This window comes from Vombatus ursinus, unplaced genomic scaffold, assembly GCF_900497805.2.
Source record: "Vombatus ursinus unplaced genomic scaffold, bare-nosed wombat genome assembly UNPS02014798.1, whole genome shotgun sequence".
Lineage (NCBI taxonomy): Eukaryota > Metazoa > Chordata > Mammalia > Diprotodontia > Vombatidae > Vombatus > Vombatus ursinus.
In genome coordinates, this window is record NW_020954576.1 from 57,736,097 (window position 1) to 57,751,889 (window position 15,793).

General features: G+C 39.5%; 1 protein-coding gene across 1 annotated transcript in view; it reads left to right on the forward strand.

Annotated features, from left to right (window-relative positions):
* LOC114049519 (piggyBac transposable element-derived protein 5-like) overlaps window positions 1–14,959 on the forward strand; it is a 168,142-nt gene extending 153,183 nt beyond the window's left edge. Inside the window, exons 6-7 of the mRNA XM_027870755.1 lie at window positions 10,093–10,198; window positions 12,844–14,959. Of these exons, the coding sequence (XP_027726556.1) occupies window positions 10,093–10,198; window positions 12,844–13,039 (302 nt within the window). The 3' untranslated portion in view covers window positions 13,040–14,959. The remainder of the gene's footprint in view (window positions 1–10,092; window positions 10,199–12,843) is intronic.
* The last annotated feature ends 834 nt before the right edge of the window (window positions 14,960–15,793 follow it).

The window sequence follows — 15,793 nt, forward strand, 5'->3', positions numbered from 1 at the left end:
ATATTGAACCTCACAACAACCCTGGGAGATAGGTACTATTGTTATCCCCGTTACACAGATAAGGAAAAAGAGGTTGAATGAAGTTAAGTGAGTTGCCCAGGGTCATATAACTATATAATCCATGTAACTATATCTATATAACTGGTTAAGATTTGAAGTCAGATTTTCCTTCAAGTCTAGCACTACAATAATAATAATAATAATAATATTTATAGCATGCTTATTATGTGCAAGGCACTGTGTTAAATGATTTTCAAATATCTCCTTTGATCCTCATGACAACTCTGCAAAGTAGATATTATTTTCCCCCATTTTATAGATGAGAAAACTGAGGCAAACAGAAGCAAAGTGACTTCCCAAGAGTCAGGCAGTTAGTAAGTATCTGAGGTCAGATTTGAACTCCTAACCCAGGACTCTATCTGCTGTGCCACCTAGATGCCATAAAAGATGAGGGAAATTGTTTATTAGAATGCAAAAATTGCTGAATTTGGGTTTGGGGGTTGTTGTTATTCAGTTGTGCCCAACTCTTTGTGACCCACTGAACCACAGCATACCAGTGCTGGACATGGGATTTTCTTGGCAAAGATATTGGAGTGGTTTGCCATTTCCTTCTCCAGTGGATTAAGGCAACCAGACATTAAATGACTGGCCCAGGGTCACACCAGCTACTGAGTGTTTGAGGCCAGATTTGGAGTCTTCCTGACTCCAGGCCTAGCACTCTTATCTACTGAACCACCTAGCTATGAATTCAAATCCCAGCTTTCCCACTTTGGGCCTTTGTGACCTGAGCAAGTCTGTTTACCAGTCTGGGCTTCCATTTTATCATCTCTACATCCCACTCAGGCTTCTGGAAAGGCAATGAAACAAACAGACACAAAAACACCAAGAGACCTGTCCTTACCTTCAAATCTCAGTGATCTTCCTCGGCAAATTCTCAGTAGCAGATTTTAAATCTCAGATTATTCTGCCCCTTGTGTCTCTGACCTCTGACTAATGTCCACACTGCTTCTGGGTGAGCTTGCCCCAGCAGAACTGAAAGTTCATTTTCAGGGATGGCTGAGTGGCACAATATATTGAATGCCAATCCTGGTGTCAGGAAAATTTGAGTTCAAAACCACTTTCATATACTTAGTAATATAAGTGATCCTGGGTAAGATACTTCCCCTCTGTTTACCTCAGTTTCCTCATCTGTAAAATGGAGATAATAACAGCACCTACCTCCCACAGTTATTGTGAGGACCAAAGGAGATAATATTTGTAAAGCATTTAGCAGTGTCTGGCACATAGTAAGTACTAAATAATGTTAGCTATCATTATTATTATTATCATTATTATTGTTTTAATATTAGCCCAAGCTAAATAGAATTTGTTAGATAAATTTGAAGCATATATTCACACCCACAACTCCCCTACACACACACATACAATGAAAAAAATTCAAATTTCAGTAAGTTTCAAAGCTAAATATAGAAAATAAGCTAACTGACTATGTACATTTAAAGAGCTCAGCTGCCACTTGAGAAGTGATTCAGGGCGGTAGAGGGAAAAGAAACCCCAATACTATTGAGCATCCATAGACTTTATGAGAGATTTTTTGCTCCTTAAGGTCACGACACCTCTCTCAAGAGCAAAATCTTTTGTGCTTTGTTTCTAGTTCACATTTTGAGGCCAGTGCTCCCCCATCAAAGCCTTGGTACATTTAAGCTTCACAGATTTATGAGGCAAATGGGAATGCAAAGCATTTCTCTATGAAACTGCCAGAGAGTCGTTCAGAAGTGTGTGGAATCCAGTGTAAAGATTTAGGCCAAGTAACCAGAGCAGGGAGATGGGAGACAGATAGGGTCCTGAGATATAGTGGAGGTCATTTACACACACTCACACGCACACACGTCAGAAAATTCACATCCAAGATCAAATGTAAAATCCTGTATCCTTAACCTGCCACCCGCACACCTTTCCAGTCTTCTTGCACTTCTTTCACCTTACATGCTATCCAGTGACACTGGCTTCCTTGCTGTCCCTTGACCAAGATGCCATCTCCTGACTCCAGATTCTATCTTCAGACTCTGAAGGGGATGATACATTTCCTAATGTTGTTCAGTTGGTTTTCAGTCATGTCTGACTCTTCATAGCCCCATTTGGGATTCTCTTGGCAAAGATACTGGAGTGGTTTTGCCATTTCCTTCTCCAGCTTATTTGACAGATGGGGAAAGTGAGGCAGTCAGGGTTAAGTGACTTGCCCAAGGTTACACAACTCCTAAGTGTCTCAGGCCAAATCTTCACTTAGGGAGCTGAATTTTCCTTACTCCAGGCCTGCTACTCTATCTACTGCACCACCTAACTGCCCTGCATTTCCTAATAGGGCTGGATTATTTTTGGGTAAGGATACCTGGCCATAATGATGGAATTTTATTTAGAATTTATGTGAATTAAAATAAGCATCATGAAGTAATGATAAAGAACTGTCCTCGAAGCCAGGAAAAGCTGGCTTTAAATCCCATCCATGACATGTACTGACTGTGTGACCCTAGGCAAGTCACTCAACCTTTTATTGCTCTAGGTAATGCTCTGAGACAGAGTTACAGATAATGTGTTGACCCGCCCTGATAGAGAGAACTTCTTCACCCAGGAGTTCCCAGCACCAATGAAATCACAGATCCAGGTGCTATTCTTATAAATTAAAAGGCATCCTAGGAAACTGAGGAGCCATCACTTCCAGAGTAGGGCACAAATCTTAGAATCTTAGAAACCTTAGGATTTTAGAAAAAGAGCATATTTAAGTCAGAAGGACTGTTAGGCATCACATACGTTATTGAATCTAGTGTGAGCCATTATTACCAAAAGTCTTTGATTGGGAGGGTAGGGTGCTAGGAGTAAGTACCCTAAAGGGGGATGTGTGAGGTGTTCAGGGAGGACTAGCACCTCTGGGGTGAGGGCTTCCTGAGCACTTTTCAGGGATGCTCATCCACCTTAGGTGTCCACCTGGCACCCAGTTCTGACCTGTGGCTCCAGGAAGTTGTAACATGCCCAGTAGCTCCATCCCAGGAAAACCTTCTTGGCAGACAGGCTCAATCAGCCTGAGGGAAACCGATGGGCCACAAACCCATCAGTGAGTTAGGGAAGTGTCTACCCCAAGCATGTGAAGACTTCCCCCAGCGGAATGGGTAGATGAAAACAAATTATTCCAAAGGCCATGAAGGCGGCTGAAGTAGGCACTGTGAAGTGCTTAGAGCTTGGTCAGACATCAAAGACGCCAAGGTCATCCACCGTCGTGGGCCATCAACAGTCTCCTGATGTGTCTTGTCACTGGACTTCAGTGGAAGAGACAATGAGGCTGATGACTTTGTACAACTCTGCCTCACTTAAATCCAGTTCACGAATGAGTCGAGACAATACCCTGTGATGTCATTGATGCCCTTCAAAAATGAAGGACGAACAACATCAACCCTAAAGGATGTTTGAGTAGAAGACACACAGGACTTCACACCCGAAGGGGATGTAGGGATGCAGATCCTGGCCTGATGGGCCATTAAAAGGTACAGGACATAATTTTGATGAAGCTGGCCTCTATAAAACAGGCACTAAGCTTAATTAGCTTCCATTTCATTAGCCCTAGGAGGTACAAGCCTCAGTTACAAAGCTAAGTGTCAGTCCCCTCCAGGAGGTAGAGGACACTTGAGAAAGGAAAATTTATACCTAAACTCTTCTGTGGACCTGCAATCTCATTCTTTTTTGTAACTATGTACATTTAAAGGCAGCTAAAGGTGATGCAGTGGATAGAGCAGGAATTAGGAAGATCTGAGTTCAAATGTGGCCGCAGACAATTACTAGCTATGGCAAGCCATTTAATCCTCTTTGCCTCAGTTTCCTCATCTGTAAAATGAGCTGGAGAAGGAAATGGCAAAACCACTTCAATATCTTTACCACAAAAACCCCAAATGGGGTCATGAAGAGTCAGACGCAATTGAACAATAACAACAAAATTTTCAAGCACAACATCATGAGACGAGCTCAATAAACTCAACAAGCATTCATTGACCCAGATTTTGGAAAGATACAAAGACTAGAATTTAAAAATCTCTGCCCTCTGGGAGCTTGCGGCTGCTGGAGGAATGCAACATGTTGAGAGATAAGTAAATGTAAAGTATTTGAGGAAGAGAGAGCAGCAGCAACTGAGAGGATCACAAAGGACTTGACATAGGAAGTGGCAGGAGACTTACAATTTAAAGAAAGCTAGAGATTCTCAAGAGGCAGAGGTGAGGGAGAAAGCATTGCAGGCCTGGGAGACGGCCTGGGAAAATGCAGGGATGAGAGGGAGGATGCTGAGTGTGGGGAACAGGGAGCAGGCCAGTCTGATAGAAGGTAGTGTGTGTGTAAAGTCTGGTAATAAGATGGTAATAACACTATAAAAGACTTTTAACAAATGGCTATTAAGACAAATGAAAATACTTCAAAAAATTTTTAAAAATACTTTGGTTTTCTGGCTTCTTACTATATGATTTTTTTAAAAAATAGAATCTTCTTCATAATCAAAATATAACCCTAAAATAGTCCTAAACCCATGTCCAATCAAAACTGAAAGGTTATATTTGTACAAAAATGTTTATAGCATCTCTTTTTTGTGGTGGCTAATAATTAGAAATTGAAGGGATGCCCATCAATTGGGGAATGGCTAAACAAGCTGTGGTTTATGATTATAATGGAATATTATTGTGCTATAAGAAATGACAAGCAGGATGATTTCAGAAAAACCTGGAAAGACTTACATGAACTGATGCAAAGTGAAGTGAACAGAACCAGAAGAACATTACACAGTAACAGCAATATTGTTCAATGAATTGTAAATGATTTAACTATTCTCAGCAATACAATGATCTAAGAAAATCCCAAAGGACTAATGATGAAGTATACTATCTGCCTCCAGAGAAAGAAATGATATTGATTGAATACAGACTGAAGCATGCTATTTTTCACTTTTTTCTATTATTTGAGTCTTCTTGTACAAAATTACTAATATGGAAATGTTTTCCATAATTGCACGTGTATAGCCTGTATCTGATTGCTTACCGTCTCAGGAAGGGTAGAGGGGAAGGGGGGAGGGATAGAATTTGGAACTCAAAACTTTAAATAAAAATGTTAAAAAAAATTTTAAATGGTCATATTAAAATAAAAAATTTAGGGCAATTAATTAGATCAAAATTTAGGTCAGTTAGGTCAAAAAAATTAAAGATCAATCAGTGGGTATATGTAAATCCTAAACCATATTTTGGCATAAAAGATTCTTTAGTTCAATGCCTCCTTATACAATTTGATAGCATGATCTCTGGAACTGATATGGGCTTCTTTGATATAGTAGAAGTATTTATTGTTCATTTGTTTCAGTTGTGTCTGACTTTTCATTACCTTATTTAGGATTTTCTTGGCAAAGACACTGAAGTGGTTTGCCATTTCCTTCTCCAGCTCCTTTTACAGATGAGGGAATCAAGACCAACAGGGTGAAGTGACTTGCCCAGGGTCACGTAGCTAGTAAGTGTCTGAGGCCGAATTTGAACTCAGTTCTTCCTAATTTCAGGCCCAGCACTCTATCCCCATTGCCCCACCTAGCTTCCCATAGTGGAAATATGCCATGAAAAAGAACTTTTTGGAACTAAAACAGCAAAGTGATTGAAGTTGATGAATCAATCTCTCTCTCTCTCTCTCTCTCTCTCCCTCTCTCTCTCTCTCTCTCTCTCTCTCTCTCTTTCTCTCTCTCTCTCTGGCTTTTACATCCTATTTGTACGATGTTGTTATTTTTTTGTGTGTAAGCGGCATGGTGGAAAGAACACTAATTTCAGAGTCTAAAGACCTGGGTTTAAGCTTTGGCCTGTGATGCTTACTAACTTTTGGCATAGCACAACCTCTCTCAGCCTGTTTCCCATCTATAAAATTGGAATAATAATCCTTGCAGAAGAAACAGAAGTTCTTAACCTCTTTTATGTCATAGACCCCGTTGGCAGTCTGGTGAAGCCTATGAATCCTTTCTCAGAATAACATCTTTTAAATGTGTAAAATAAAATACATAGGATTCCCAAGGAGATCAAAGGTTAGCGAAAATAAGGATTCTTTTTCTCATCCAAGTTGATGAACCTTCTGCAATCTATGGACCTCTTGGAGGTCTGCAAAGCCCAGATTAAGAACCTCTGTTCTTAGTTTTATAAGTTGCAAAAAATTCCTATCTACATTGATGGAGAAAGTTGCCTCACTGAGAGTTTCTTACATTAATGAAATCACAGGCATAAATGAGACACACACACACACACACAGCCTAAATCCTTGAACTGCTTTCCTCATAGAATTGTTGTGAAAAACATACTTTAAAAAAAGCTTAAAATGATATACAAATTTGAACTATTATTATTAATCTTTCAATGACCAGATAAGTATTCATATCCATGGAATGGAATATATTTGTGTTAATTTGTGTTGTGATGGATTTATACAATTTGTTGTGGGGAAAAGGGTTTGGTTGGGGTTGAGGAGAGAAAAGTACAAGGAAGTTTATTCTATCTTATCTGATTACGTGGGAATATCCAAAATCTTCCTGTGAAGGCATGAAAAAAAATCAGAAGCCCAATTGGGAAGAGAAATGAGATAAAAAGCACAAATAACTCTGCTTTGCTGCATGGAAACACACTTTCCCCTGGCTCTGCCATCTCCTCAAGCTATCATCCCATACCTCTCCTGCCTTTCATTGCTAAACTCCTAGAAACAGCTGTCTGCAGTCGTTGCTTTCACTGCTTTGCCTCACACCTATATCTCAATCCTCTTGCAGTCTGGCTTCTGATCTTACTGCTATCCTGAAATTATTCTTTCCTTTGCTATCACTATCTTTTAGCTGCTAAATTCAATGGACTTTTCTTAGTCCTTCTCTCCCTTGACCTCTCTGCCATTTTTGATAGCTACCGTATACATTCTCCTCTTACTTCCATGGCATTGCATTCTCCTAGGTTTCCTCCTATGAGGAAGAGATCACTTCCGATCCTGTGGGTCCAGTCGCTTCTACCCAGTGTCCTTTGCTGGGTCATCATTCATCTACCACCAGCTGAGTGTCAATATCCCCCAAGGTTCCATCCTAGGCCCTCATCTCTCTTACATTCTCTTAGCAATCTCATCAGCTCTCACAGGTTTATTTATCAAGGTCCACACAGCTGACTTCCAAGTGTCTCTATTTAATCTCAGATCCCAACACTCCAATACTTCTTGCCAACTGCTTTCTGGACATCTCTACCTGGGTGTCCTATCAGCCCCTCAAAATCAACATGTCCAAAGTTGAATTCAGCATCTTCCTAACCCCTACTTTTGTCAGTCCTCCCCTCTTCCAACATTCCTTCTTTCTGTGTCATCTTCACATTCTTCCAGGTAATCTTAATTATCCTCAACTTGCCTCCCTCTCTTACCTTTTTGTTGTTGTTGTTGAGTTATTTCAGTCATGTTCAACTCTTTGTGACCCCATTTAGGGTTTTCTTGGCAAAGATATGGATGTGGTTTGCCATTTCCTTCTCTAACTTATTTTACAGAACAGGAAATTGTGACCAGTCACACAGCTAGTGTCAGACAATGGATTTGAACTCGGGTCTTCCTCAATCCAGGCTTGGGGTACCTTCCCCCCATATCTAATAAGTTGCTAAATCTGTATTGATTATACCTACATCTCTTGAATCTGTCTGCTTCTCCAGTCACACAGCCTCTACCCAATTCCAGGCCCTCATCATCTCTCACTTGTACCTCTTAATTGGCATCTCTGACTCTAGTCTGGGGATTCTTAGACTCCCTTGGGAGTCTGGCAAAGCCTTTGGCTCTCTTTCTCAGAATAATGTTTTTAAATTCACAAAATACAATGCACAGGATTGCAAAAGAAACCAATTTATTTAGTACAGTTAGTAAAATATTTTTTAAAATAAGTCCACAGTCTCCAGGTTAAGAGCCCTTGCTCTAGTCTATCCCCTCTCTAACCCATTTTTGTCACAATAATCCCCCTAAGGCATGGATCTGACGATTTCACCCCTGGTTAAATTAACTTCAGTGCCTTATTTCTAAGACAACGTTATCCAACGTTTTCAAGTGAGAGAAACCCTTTTTAATGTCCAGAAATTTCACAGGCCTTTACATGATACTAACAGTTTATTTCTTTTTTAAGACATTTTTATTTTTATTATGTTTAATAATCGTCAATGTACACGCAAATACTTTTTCCCATTTATTTATTTATTTACTTATTTTTAGATTTATGGACTAAAACAAGCATTTCCATATCATAGTATAATAAAAAAGATGATTGCATGTGAAACTGCAAATCTATTATGTACAACTTGTTTTTCCTTTTAAATATGTAATAAAGTTGTCATTAGCAATTCATTTCTATTGAGAAAAAACATCATAGCAAAAAGCTAGTATCCAGTTTTTGAAGCTTTTAGATGAACTTTTACCTATCCCAACAGCATCTACATACATTTGAAAAAAGGTGATAAGTATATGCACAAAACATTTACATGAACTAAAGTCATTGGGTTTTTTTTGTTGTTGTTGTTGTTTTTTGGCAATATAGATTCTTAAACTTCTTGTAATTACTCCTTGACCCTCATCCCCAGGGCATCACAGGTCCATAGATTGAAAATGACCCTAGGATAAAATGCAAATTCTTTAGCCAGAACTCAAGGCACTTCATGATCTGGATTCAACCTACCTTTCCAGCCTCATTCTACATTACTACCCTTCATGCATTCTAAATTCTAACCACTACTAAAAAATTCCCCAAGCTTGACAATGCATCTCCCGTAACTGTATACTCACAGGAATTCTCTCATACTTTGAAGGCAATCTCCTCTTCATCTCTACTTTTCAGAATCCTCATCTTCAAGGCTTAACTCAGGATCTCTGTGAAACTTTCTTTGTAATTCCCAGTTATTAGTAAACCCCAATAAATCACCTCCCCCGCCCCAGTTATCAGTACCTCTCCCTCCTTAAATTATCTTGTGTTCTATTTAGCTGTGTATGTGTTGTGTATCTCTTTTCCACTCTCTCTATCCCATCCTCGTCCCCACAGTAGAGCGTATGTGCTTTGACGACAGATACTGTTGTATGTGTTTGTATTCCCTGAGCCTTGAACAATGCCTCATTCATAGTACATGCTGAATAAATTGTTTGTTAAATTAAATTGAAGCATGTGAGGTTGGAGGAGGAGGCAAATGGAGGAAGACATCGGTAATTCCAATTCACTTTTTCAAGTGATATTAACACTATACTTGCACCTCGAAGCAGGTGCCACCTTTGTTGCCTTTCCATCGCCTTGCCCTTAGTCATTGAATGGGTGTGGCCTCAGACAAACTGAGATCTGGAAAAGAACTTAATTTAGAAAGGCCGAGTCACTCGCTGCATCCTGGGCCATCGCCAGTCCTGACTTTTGTCTTGCCTCTGGGCTCTGATGACTCTGGAGGAGAGAGTGAGGCTAACAATGTTGCACAGCTCTGCCTCACTTAAATCCATCTCACACACAAGTCAAGACATCATTAATGTCATTGATCCTCTTCAAGAATGAAACAACAGACAACAACAGCATCCCCTGAATTCCACGTGTGATGGCTATTTTGAGTCTCTACATGTGATGGATGGGAAAAGGATGAGAGGAGGAGGCCTTGTTATTGTTGGAATGGGGCCAAAGTGGTGGACGGAAGGGAAGGAATGGAATTGAAAAGATGAGGGAAGGATTCCTCTATGTGTCTCACACACACACACGTACACACACACACAGAGCACAATTTATACCTCTCCAACCTGTATTTTTATATCACTATATTACCATGTATCTAATGTAAAGTCCATATTTTCTCTCCTAGCCTGTATATTCATCTGCCTTTCATTTTTCTCATTTCGACAGAATTCTTTAGTGATGGGTTTTTCTTTTAATCTTTTGATTTTCTTTCTTAGAGCTGTTGTTTTTAAGGCTTGTTTATGGTAAGCTGACCAGAGTTAGGCTCTTCTATAGAAAATATTCCTCCTCCCCCGCTTTGAAATACAAAAAAATTAAGAAAAGGAATGATTCTCTTTTCCATGCAGGAGTGATCATCAAGAGGAAAAGTGGAGAAATCCCCTGCCCTTTGGCTGTGGAAGCTTTCGCTGCTCACCTTAGCTATATCTGCAAATATGACGACAAATATAGCAAGTAAGCAAAAAAAAAAAAAGGGTATCCTTAACCACCATGATATGGGGATGCTAACTCATTTTCTCACCACTACTTATTCAGTAGATTGATAGATACCGTGCTGTGACACTTGGCACCTCATGTGACTTGAGTTAGAAAAGTCATTTAACATCTTGGAGATCATTTCCTCATCTGTAAAATTTGGGGGTTTGGACCAGATGACCTGTAAGATCTCTTCCAGATTTAAATGTATGATCCCTAAAATAGTCATTATGCCTCTCTGTTTATAAAATGGGAAACCTGGGAAATTCAGAGAAGTGTGCCCCTATTGCCTCCAAACTTTTTGTCATTCATGGCTTCTTCTAAGCTCATCCTATTCTGCCTGCCAAATCTTGTCTCTCTTTACTGCCAAGTAAAAGACACATACCAGCCAGGTATGTGGCTTCATTCTACCCTATTCACATCATGCTTATACTCAAGTCCAAGTCTTTGTCATTCTGTTCTTTGTTTGCACACACATCCCAGCTCCCCAAGCTGGGCAAAGGTCTGTAACACCCAACTCCATTGCCTCACTTTTCTACCTAGCTAAATCCATCTGTCAAGACCCAGTAAGTATCCCACCTTCTCCATGAAGTCTTCCTAACTTCTTCAGCTCATATCCTATTACCTCTTTCACTTGAGTACATGTTGTATTCGTTGTCTACACCAGTAGTTTCAATTTTTTTAGTCTCAGAACTCCTTTATCCTCTTAAAAACTATAGAGTATCCCTCAAAGAGCTTTATCTACTGTATCTACTGGGGCTGTATCTACTGATTATTCCTGTTTTTAAAAAAAATTAAATGTGTAGTGATGTTTTTGTTAGTGATAGTTTTAACCTTGTGGACCCCTGGGAAAGGGTTTTAGGAAGCCCCAGGAGGTCTCTGGAACACACTTAGAGAACCACTGTTCTAGGTTATTCATTTTTGTACTTAATCTCCACACTGCTGTTCATTGTCATTCCACATATCTTTTGAACCAAACTGTAAGTTAGTGGAAATCATTTTTCTGACAGTTCCCTACACATGCACACACATACACACATACACACACACACACAGACACGTGCTATCCCTAGCACTCAGCACACTTTGATATGAAAACTTTTTATTGTTTTTTGTTTAGTTGTTTCAGTCATGTCCAGCTCTTGGGGTTTTCTTGGCAAAGATACTGGAGTGATTTGCCATTTCCTTCTTCAACTTATTTTACAGATGAGGAAACTGAGGCAAACAGGGTTAAGTGGCTTGCCCAGGGTCACACAGCTAGTAAGTGTCTGAGGCTGGATTTGAACTCAGGTGTCCCTGACTCCAGGCCCAGCACTTTATCCGCTGCACCACCTGTCTACCCTTATTAAAGGAGCTAAATAAATATTATTTCTTGAATAGTAACATGATAGTGAATTATAATGGGTATGTTTCTAAGCTCTGCTCAAGGTTGGACTACCCCCAAAGAGCAAGTGATCATTTACTCAACTATCTAGGGTTGGGGAAACTTGAATTTTCTGTACTTTTTTCAGGGTGACCTGGGGTCAGCAAGTATCCTGAGGCCCCTGGAAGGTCTACCTAGGGGCATGAGAATATGGGGATTTCCCAGACATACTTGGTGGAGATAATCTGACTTTAACCATAGATGAGAATACATATTCATTAGAATATACGGTAATAAATTGGAAATTACAGCTTAGTCAGAGAAGGTTGTTTTCTTGTTTAATGATTCATTCAATGAGCATTTATTGAACACCTGCTGTTTACCCAGAATTATATAAGGTGTTTGAGAGAATACAATCAACCAATAACTATATATTAAATGCCAGACACTGTACTCAGGCGTGGGGGTCCAGAAACAAAAATGAAATAGTCTTCACCCTCTAAAAGCTTATATTCTTGGGGGCAGGTAGGTGACGCGGTGGATAGAGCACTGGCCCTGGATTCAGGAGGACCTGAGTTCAAATCCAGCCTCAGACACATAACACTTACTAGCTGTGTGACCTTGGGCAAGTCACTTAACCCCATTGCCTAACCAAAAAAATAAAATAAAATAAAATAAAAGCTTATGTTCTTTTTTCTGGTTTTTATTTATTTTCTCTTTTTTATTACTGAAATTTAAGTACACAATAAGAAACATAAATGTTTATATTATATATAATATGAATAATATATAATATAATAAATAATATAAAGAAACATTTTATAAACTTAAATATTGAAACAAATACAAAATAAGAAAAGAAAAAAGCATGTCATGTGCACAACAGAACATAAGAGAAGATTCAAAATATGTAGCAATAAATTTCCATTTCAAGAAAGCCTGTATAATAAATGCTACGTATTGTGTTGAGAGCTCTCCATCTTTTCTTTGTTCCTTCTAAATTTCTTTTGTTCTCTGGTATTCACTTTTTACTTTGTTCTAAAAACTTATATTCTTATGGGAAATATATTTAAGAAAGATTGAAGGATACAATGCTTGTAAATCATTTTGTAGAATATCTAGCACTCTCTAAATGCTGGTTATTATTATAAAACAAGGTTTCTATCCTTGAAAAACTTAGACTCTCTTTAAATACCCCTTACCCAACTATGTGACCAGACCCATCGATTTATGGCTCACCTTGTCTTGTCTGCCTTTTCAGGTATTTCATTTCTCATAAACCAAACAAGACCTGGCAACAGGTGTTCTGGTTTGCCATCAGCATCGCGATCAATAATGCCTACATCGTGTATAAGATGTCCGAGGCCTACCACGTGAAGAGATACAGTCGGGCACAGTTTGGGGAAAGACTCATAAAGGAGTTGTTGGGCTTGGAGGACGCCTCACCGTCCCATTGACGCATCGTTCTCGTGCCTCGAGGCCTGGGTAAGGGACCCACATCAAGGGAGAGGGAATTCGAATTGGAAGAAGAAAATCTGCCGCTCTGGATGTCCAATCAGGGACCTGGTGACGCCCACCGCCCTGCTTGGAGAGTGACACTGCGAGGCCTTTATAGGGGTAGAAATAGAGACTTGGTCAGGAGGAGGAGCTGGTTATCAGGGGCTTCCACTGAAGAAGTGTCCCATCCCACCCCACCAAGAAGTCACCCCCCAGCTGCATTGTGAGTGCTCTGCCAGTCCTTCGTGCACCAGACCTGGGTTTTTTAGGTTGCTAGCCATTTATACAGTCAATTGTATCTGTTCAATAGGGTGTAAGGCTCCTTATGACACCCACTGGAAGCTAATGAGTGGACTCAGGCTCCAAATAGAGGAGACTTGACAGACATGGGGCCCCCCTGCTAATACTAAGTGCTGCTAGTTGTGGGGCATGTCATCACATTACGTTAGAAAATGGGGAGGAAATTTAGGGAAGACTGTGACGTCTTTTGACATCATGGCTTGTCAACTGATGAGGATGAAACCAGCAGAAAAGACACGTTCATTCTTGAAACCATTTAGATCTGAATGGAAGACCGTTTGGTTTTTTCGAATTTGTCCAGGCAGTTCTTAACCTGGCAGTTTAGGAAATGTCTAATGGGGAAAAAGAAGAAAAAGAAAAATTAAATTGGTTGCCATTGAGATAAAAGTGATGGAATGAGCAGCGGTTGAAAATGGTTTGCATAGTCTAATTAATAAATGAGGTATTACTGGTGACTTTGGTGTCTTTGCCTCATGTGAAGGGGACGAGGGAGAACACACCAATTTAATTGGAAGTGTGATGTAACCACTGTATTTTTTCTTTCCTTATTTTTAAATGTATCTTTGGCTTTTTCTATGTGTTGCTTAAGATCTAGCATCATGGGTGATGTTTTCCTCCGTTTCTTTTCCTCCTTCCTTACCCCCTCCCCCTGCTCTGCATCTTGGGCACATATTAAACAACTTTGTGACTGTACCCAGCACAGGAAAGAACAGTTCACTTTGAGAAGAAACACATTGTACTTGCCAAGTACCATAGGAATGCCTTTTAGAATTTAAGCCTGGTCACCACTATTGTCATTTACAAAAAAAAAAATCACAAGTTTAAATATAGATCTATATATACACGCATAAATACACATGTCACGTTATCGAAGCAGACAAATCTCTTTAAGGTTAAGATGACTGAGCTGAATCTCTTCCCCAAATTGGGAGTCCCACCAATCTCGCTTGCCTTATTTTAAATGGCCCCTTTGCCTAATACAGTTGTCTTCAGCAAGACCCTAAGAAAAGGGAGTGCAGAAATCTCAAGACAACATTTTTGGAAAAGTGCAGAATTTGATAAGAGGTGGCTCTTTCTTGGACCCCAACCAGAAAGATTTAATTACTGAAATGGGGCCATGTAATAAGGCAGACCTACAACACGAAGCCAGCATAGGGGCAACATTAGAACGAGAGATGCAATGCATTTTCCAGCATAGCTGGCATACTTCCACTCAGGTGTGTGTTTCAATACCCATTCCCTATGCCAACCCCCAGAAAGCCTCAGAACAAGAAAAGTGGGCTGTTCTGTTCACCATCATCCCCAGGCTAAGAGCAAATAAGTGCTGAATTTAAATGTTCTTCCTTCATCTGGCTTTTATGTAAACCCTTCATTTTATTTTTTTTCCCTCTTCTTCCATCCCTCATTTTCAAAAATATACAATCTGTTTAACTCAGGCTTTAGGATTATTGTTTTTTCCTCCTGATTTCACGTTGAACAAAATAGAAGAGTCCCTAAAGTGTGCTCGTGAACATTTAGTCGTTTCTGTATTCTCAATAAAGGATTACTAGTGTCTTCTAGTTTTGATTGGATGCTTCGGATTTTAGACCCAAATTAAAATTGTTTTTTAAAAGCCTCTTTCCTATTCTTGTGAAACCAATGAAGTAGCATTTTGTGCTAGATTTAATTAGAAGCAGGTTTACTGCATGGGAATGATGGATTTTTAATTTGTGGTCCTTTTTTATTCGGCCTACTATTTCTGAATTGAACACAGTTTCAACACTTACTAAGGGAGACACTAAGGAAAAGTGGTTGGTGTCTCTTTTTTTGTCCTAGCCATTAGAGAAGCAATTTCTAAGGATATTTTTACTTTTATTTTGGCTATGATTTGAAAGTTGGGGGTGGGAAAAGATAGGGTAAGAAATCGAAGAACTAAAATACAGATTATTAATGTATTTCCCAAAGCCAATTAAAGAGGTGATTTACAGGTGTGTTATCTAGTCTGCCTGGCTTCAATTAATTGTCCAAAGACTGGTGAGTTTCTCAGAAGGTCTTTTTTTTTAAATTTTCAAGTTTTGACCAAGAGCAAATTCATCAAACAAACCCCTCACCCACCCCCAGTCTAGGTGGATTCAGGTGTCTGTGTCTGCATTCTAAACTGATGATTTTCTAATTACTTTTACTTTGTACCTTGTGTCATTCCCTATTACTGTGAAGTTGTGTATGTTATTAAATTACTAGATAATTAGAGAGTAATTAGATGATATTAGTGCCCTGTAACTGAAATGGTAGACAACTGATTACTGATGAACTGATAGTTTAAAAAAAAAAAGTCAGGAAGTATGGACTATACCACACTCCCTCTAGCAGAGGTTGCAAATAATCCAGCCAGTTTCCTCAGGGGACTGGACATCAGGAGGATTCCCCATTAGGTA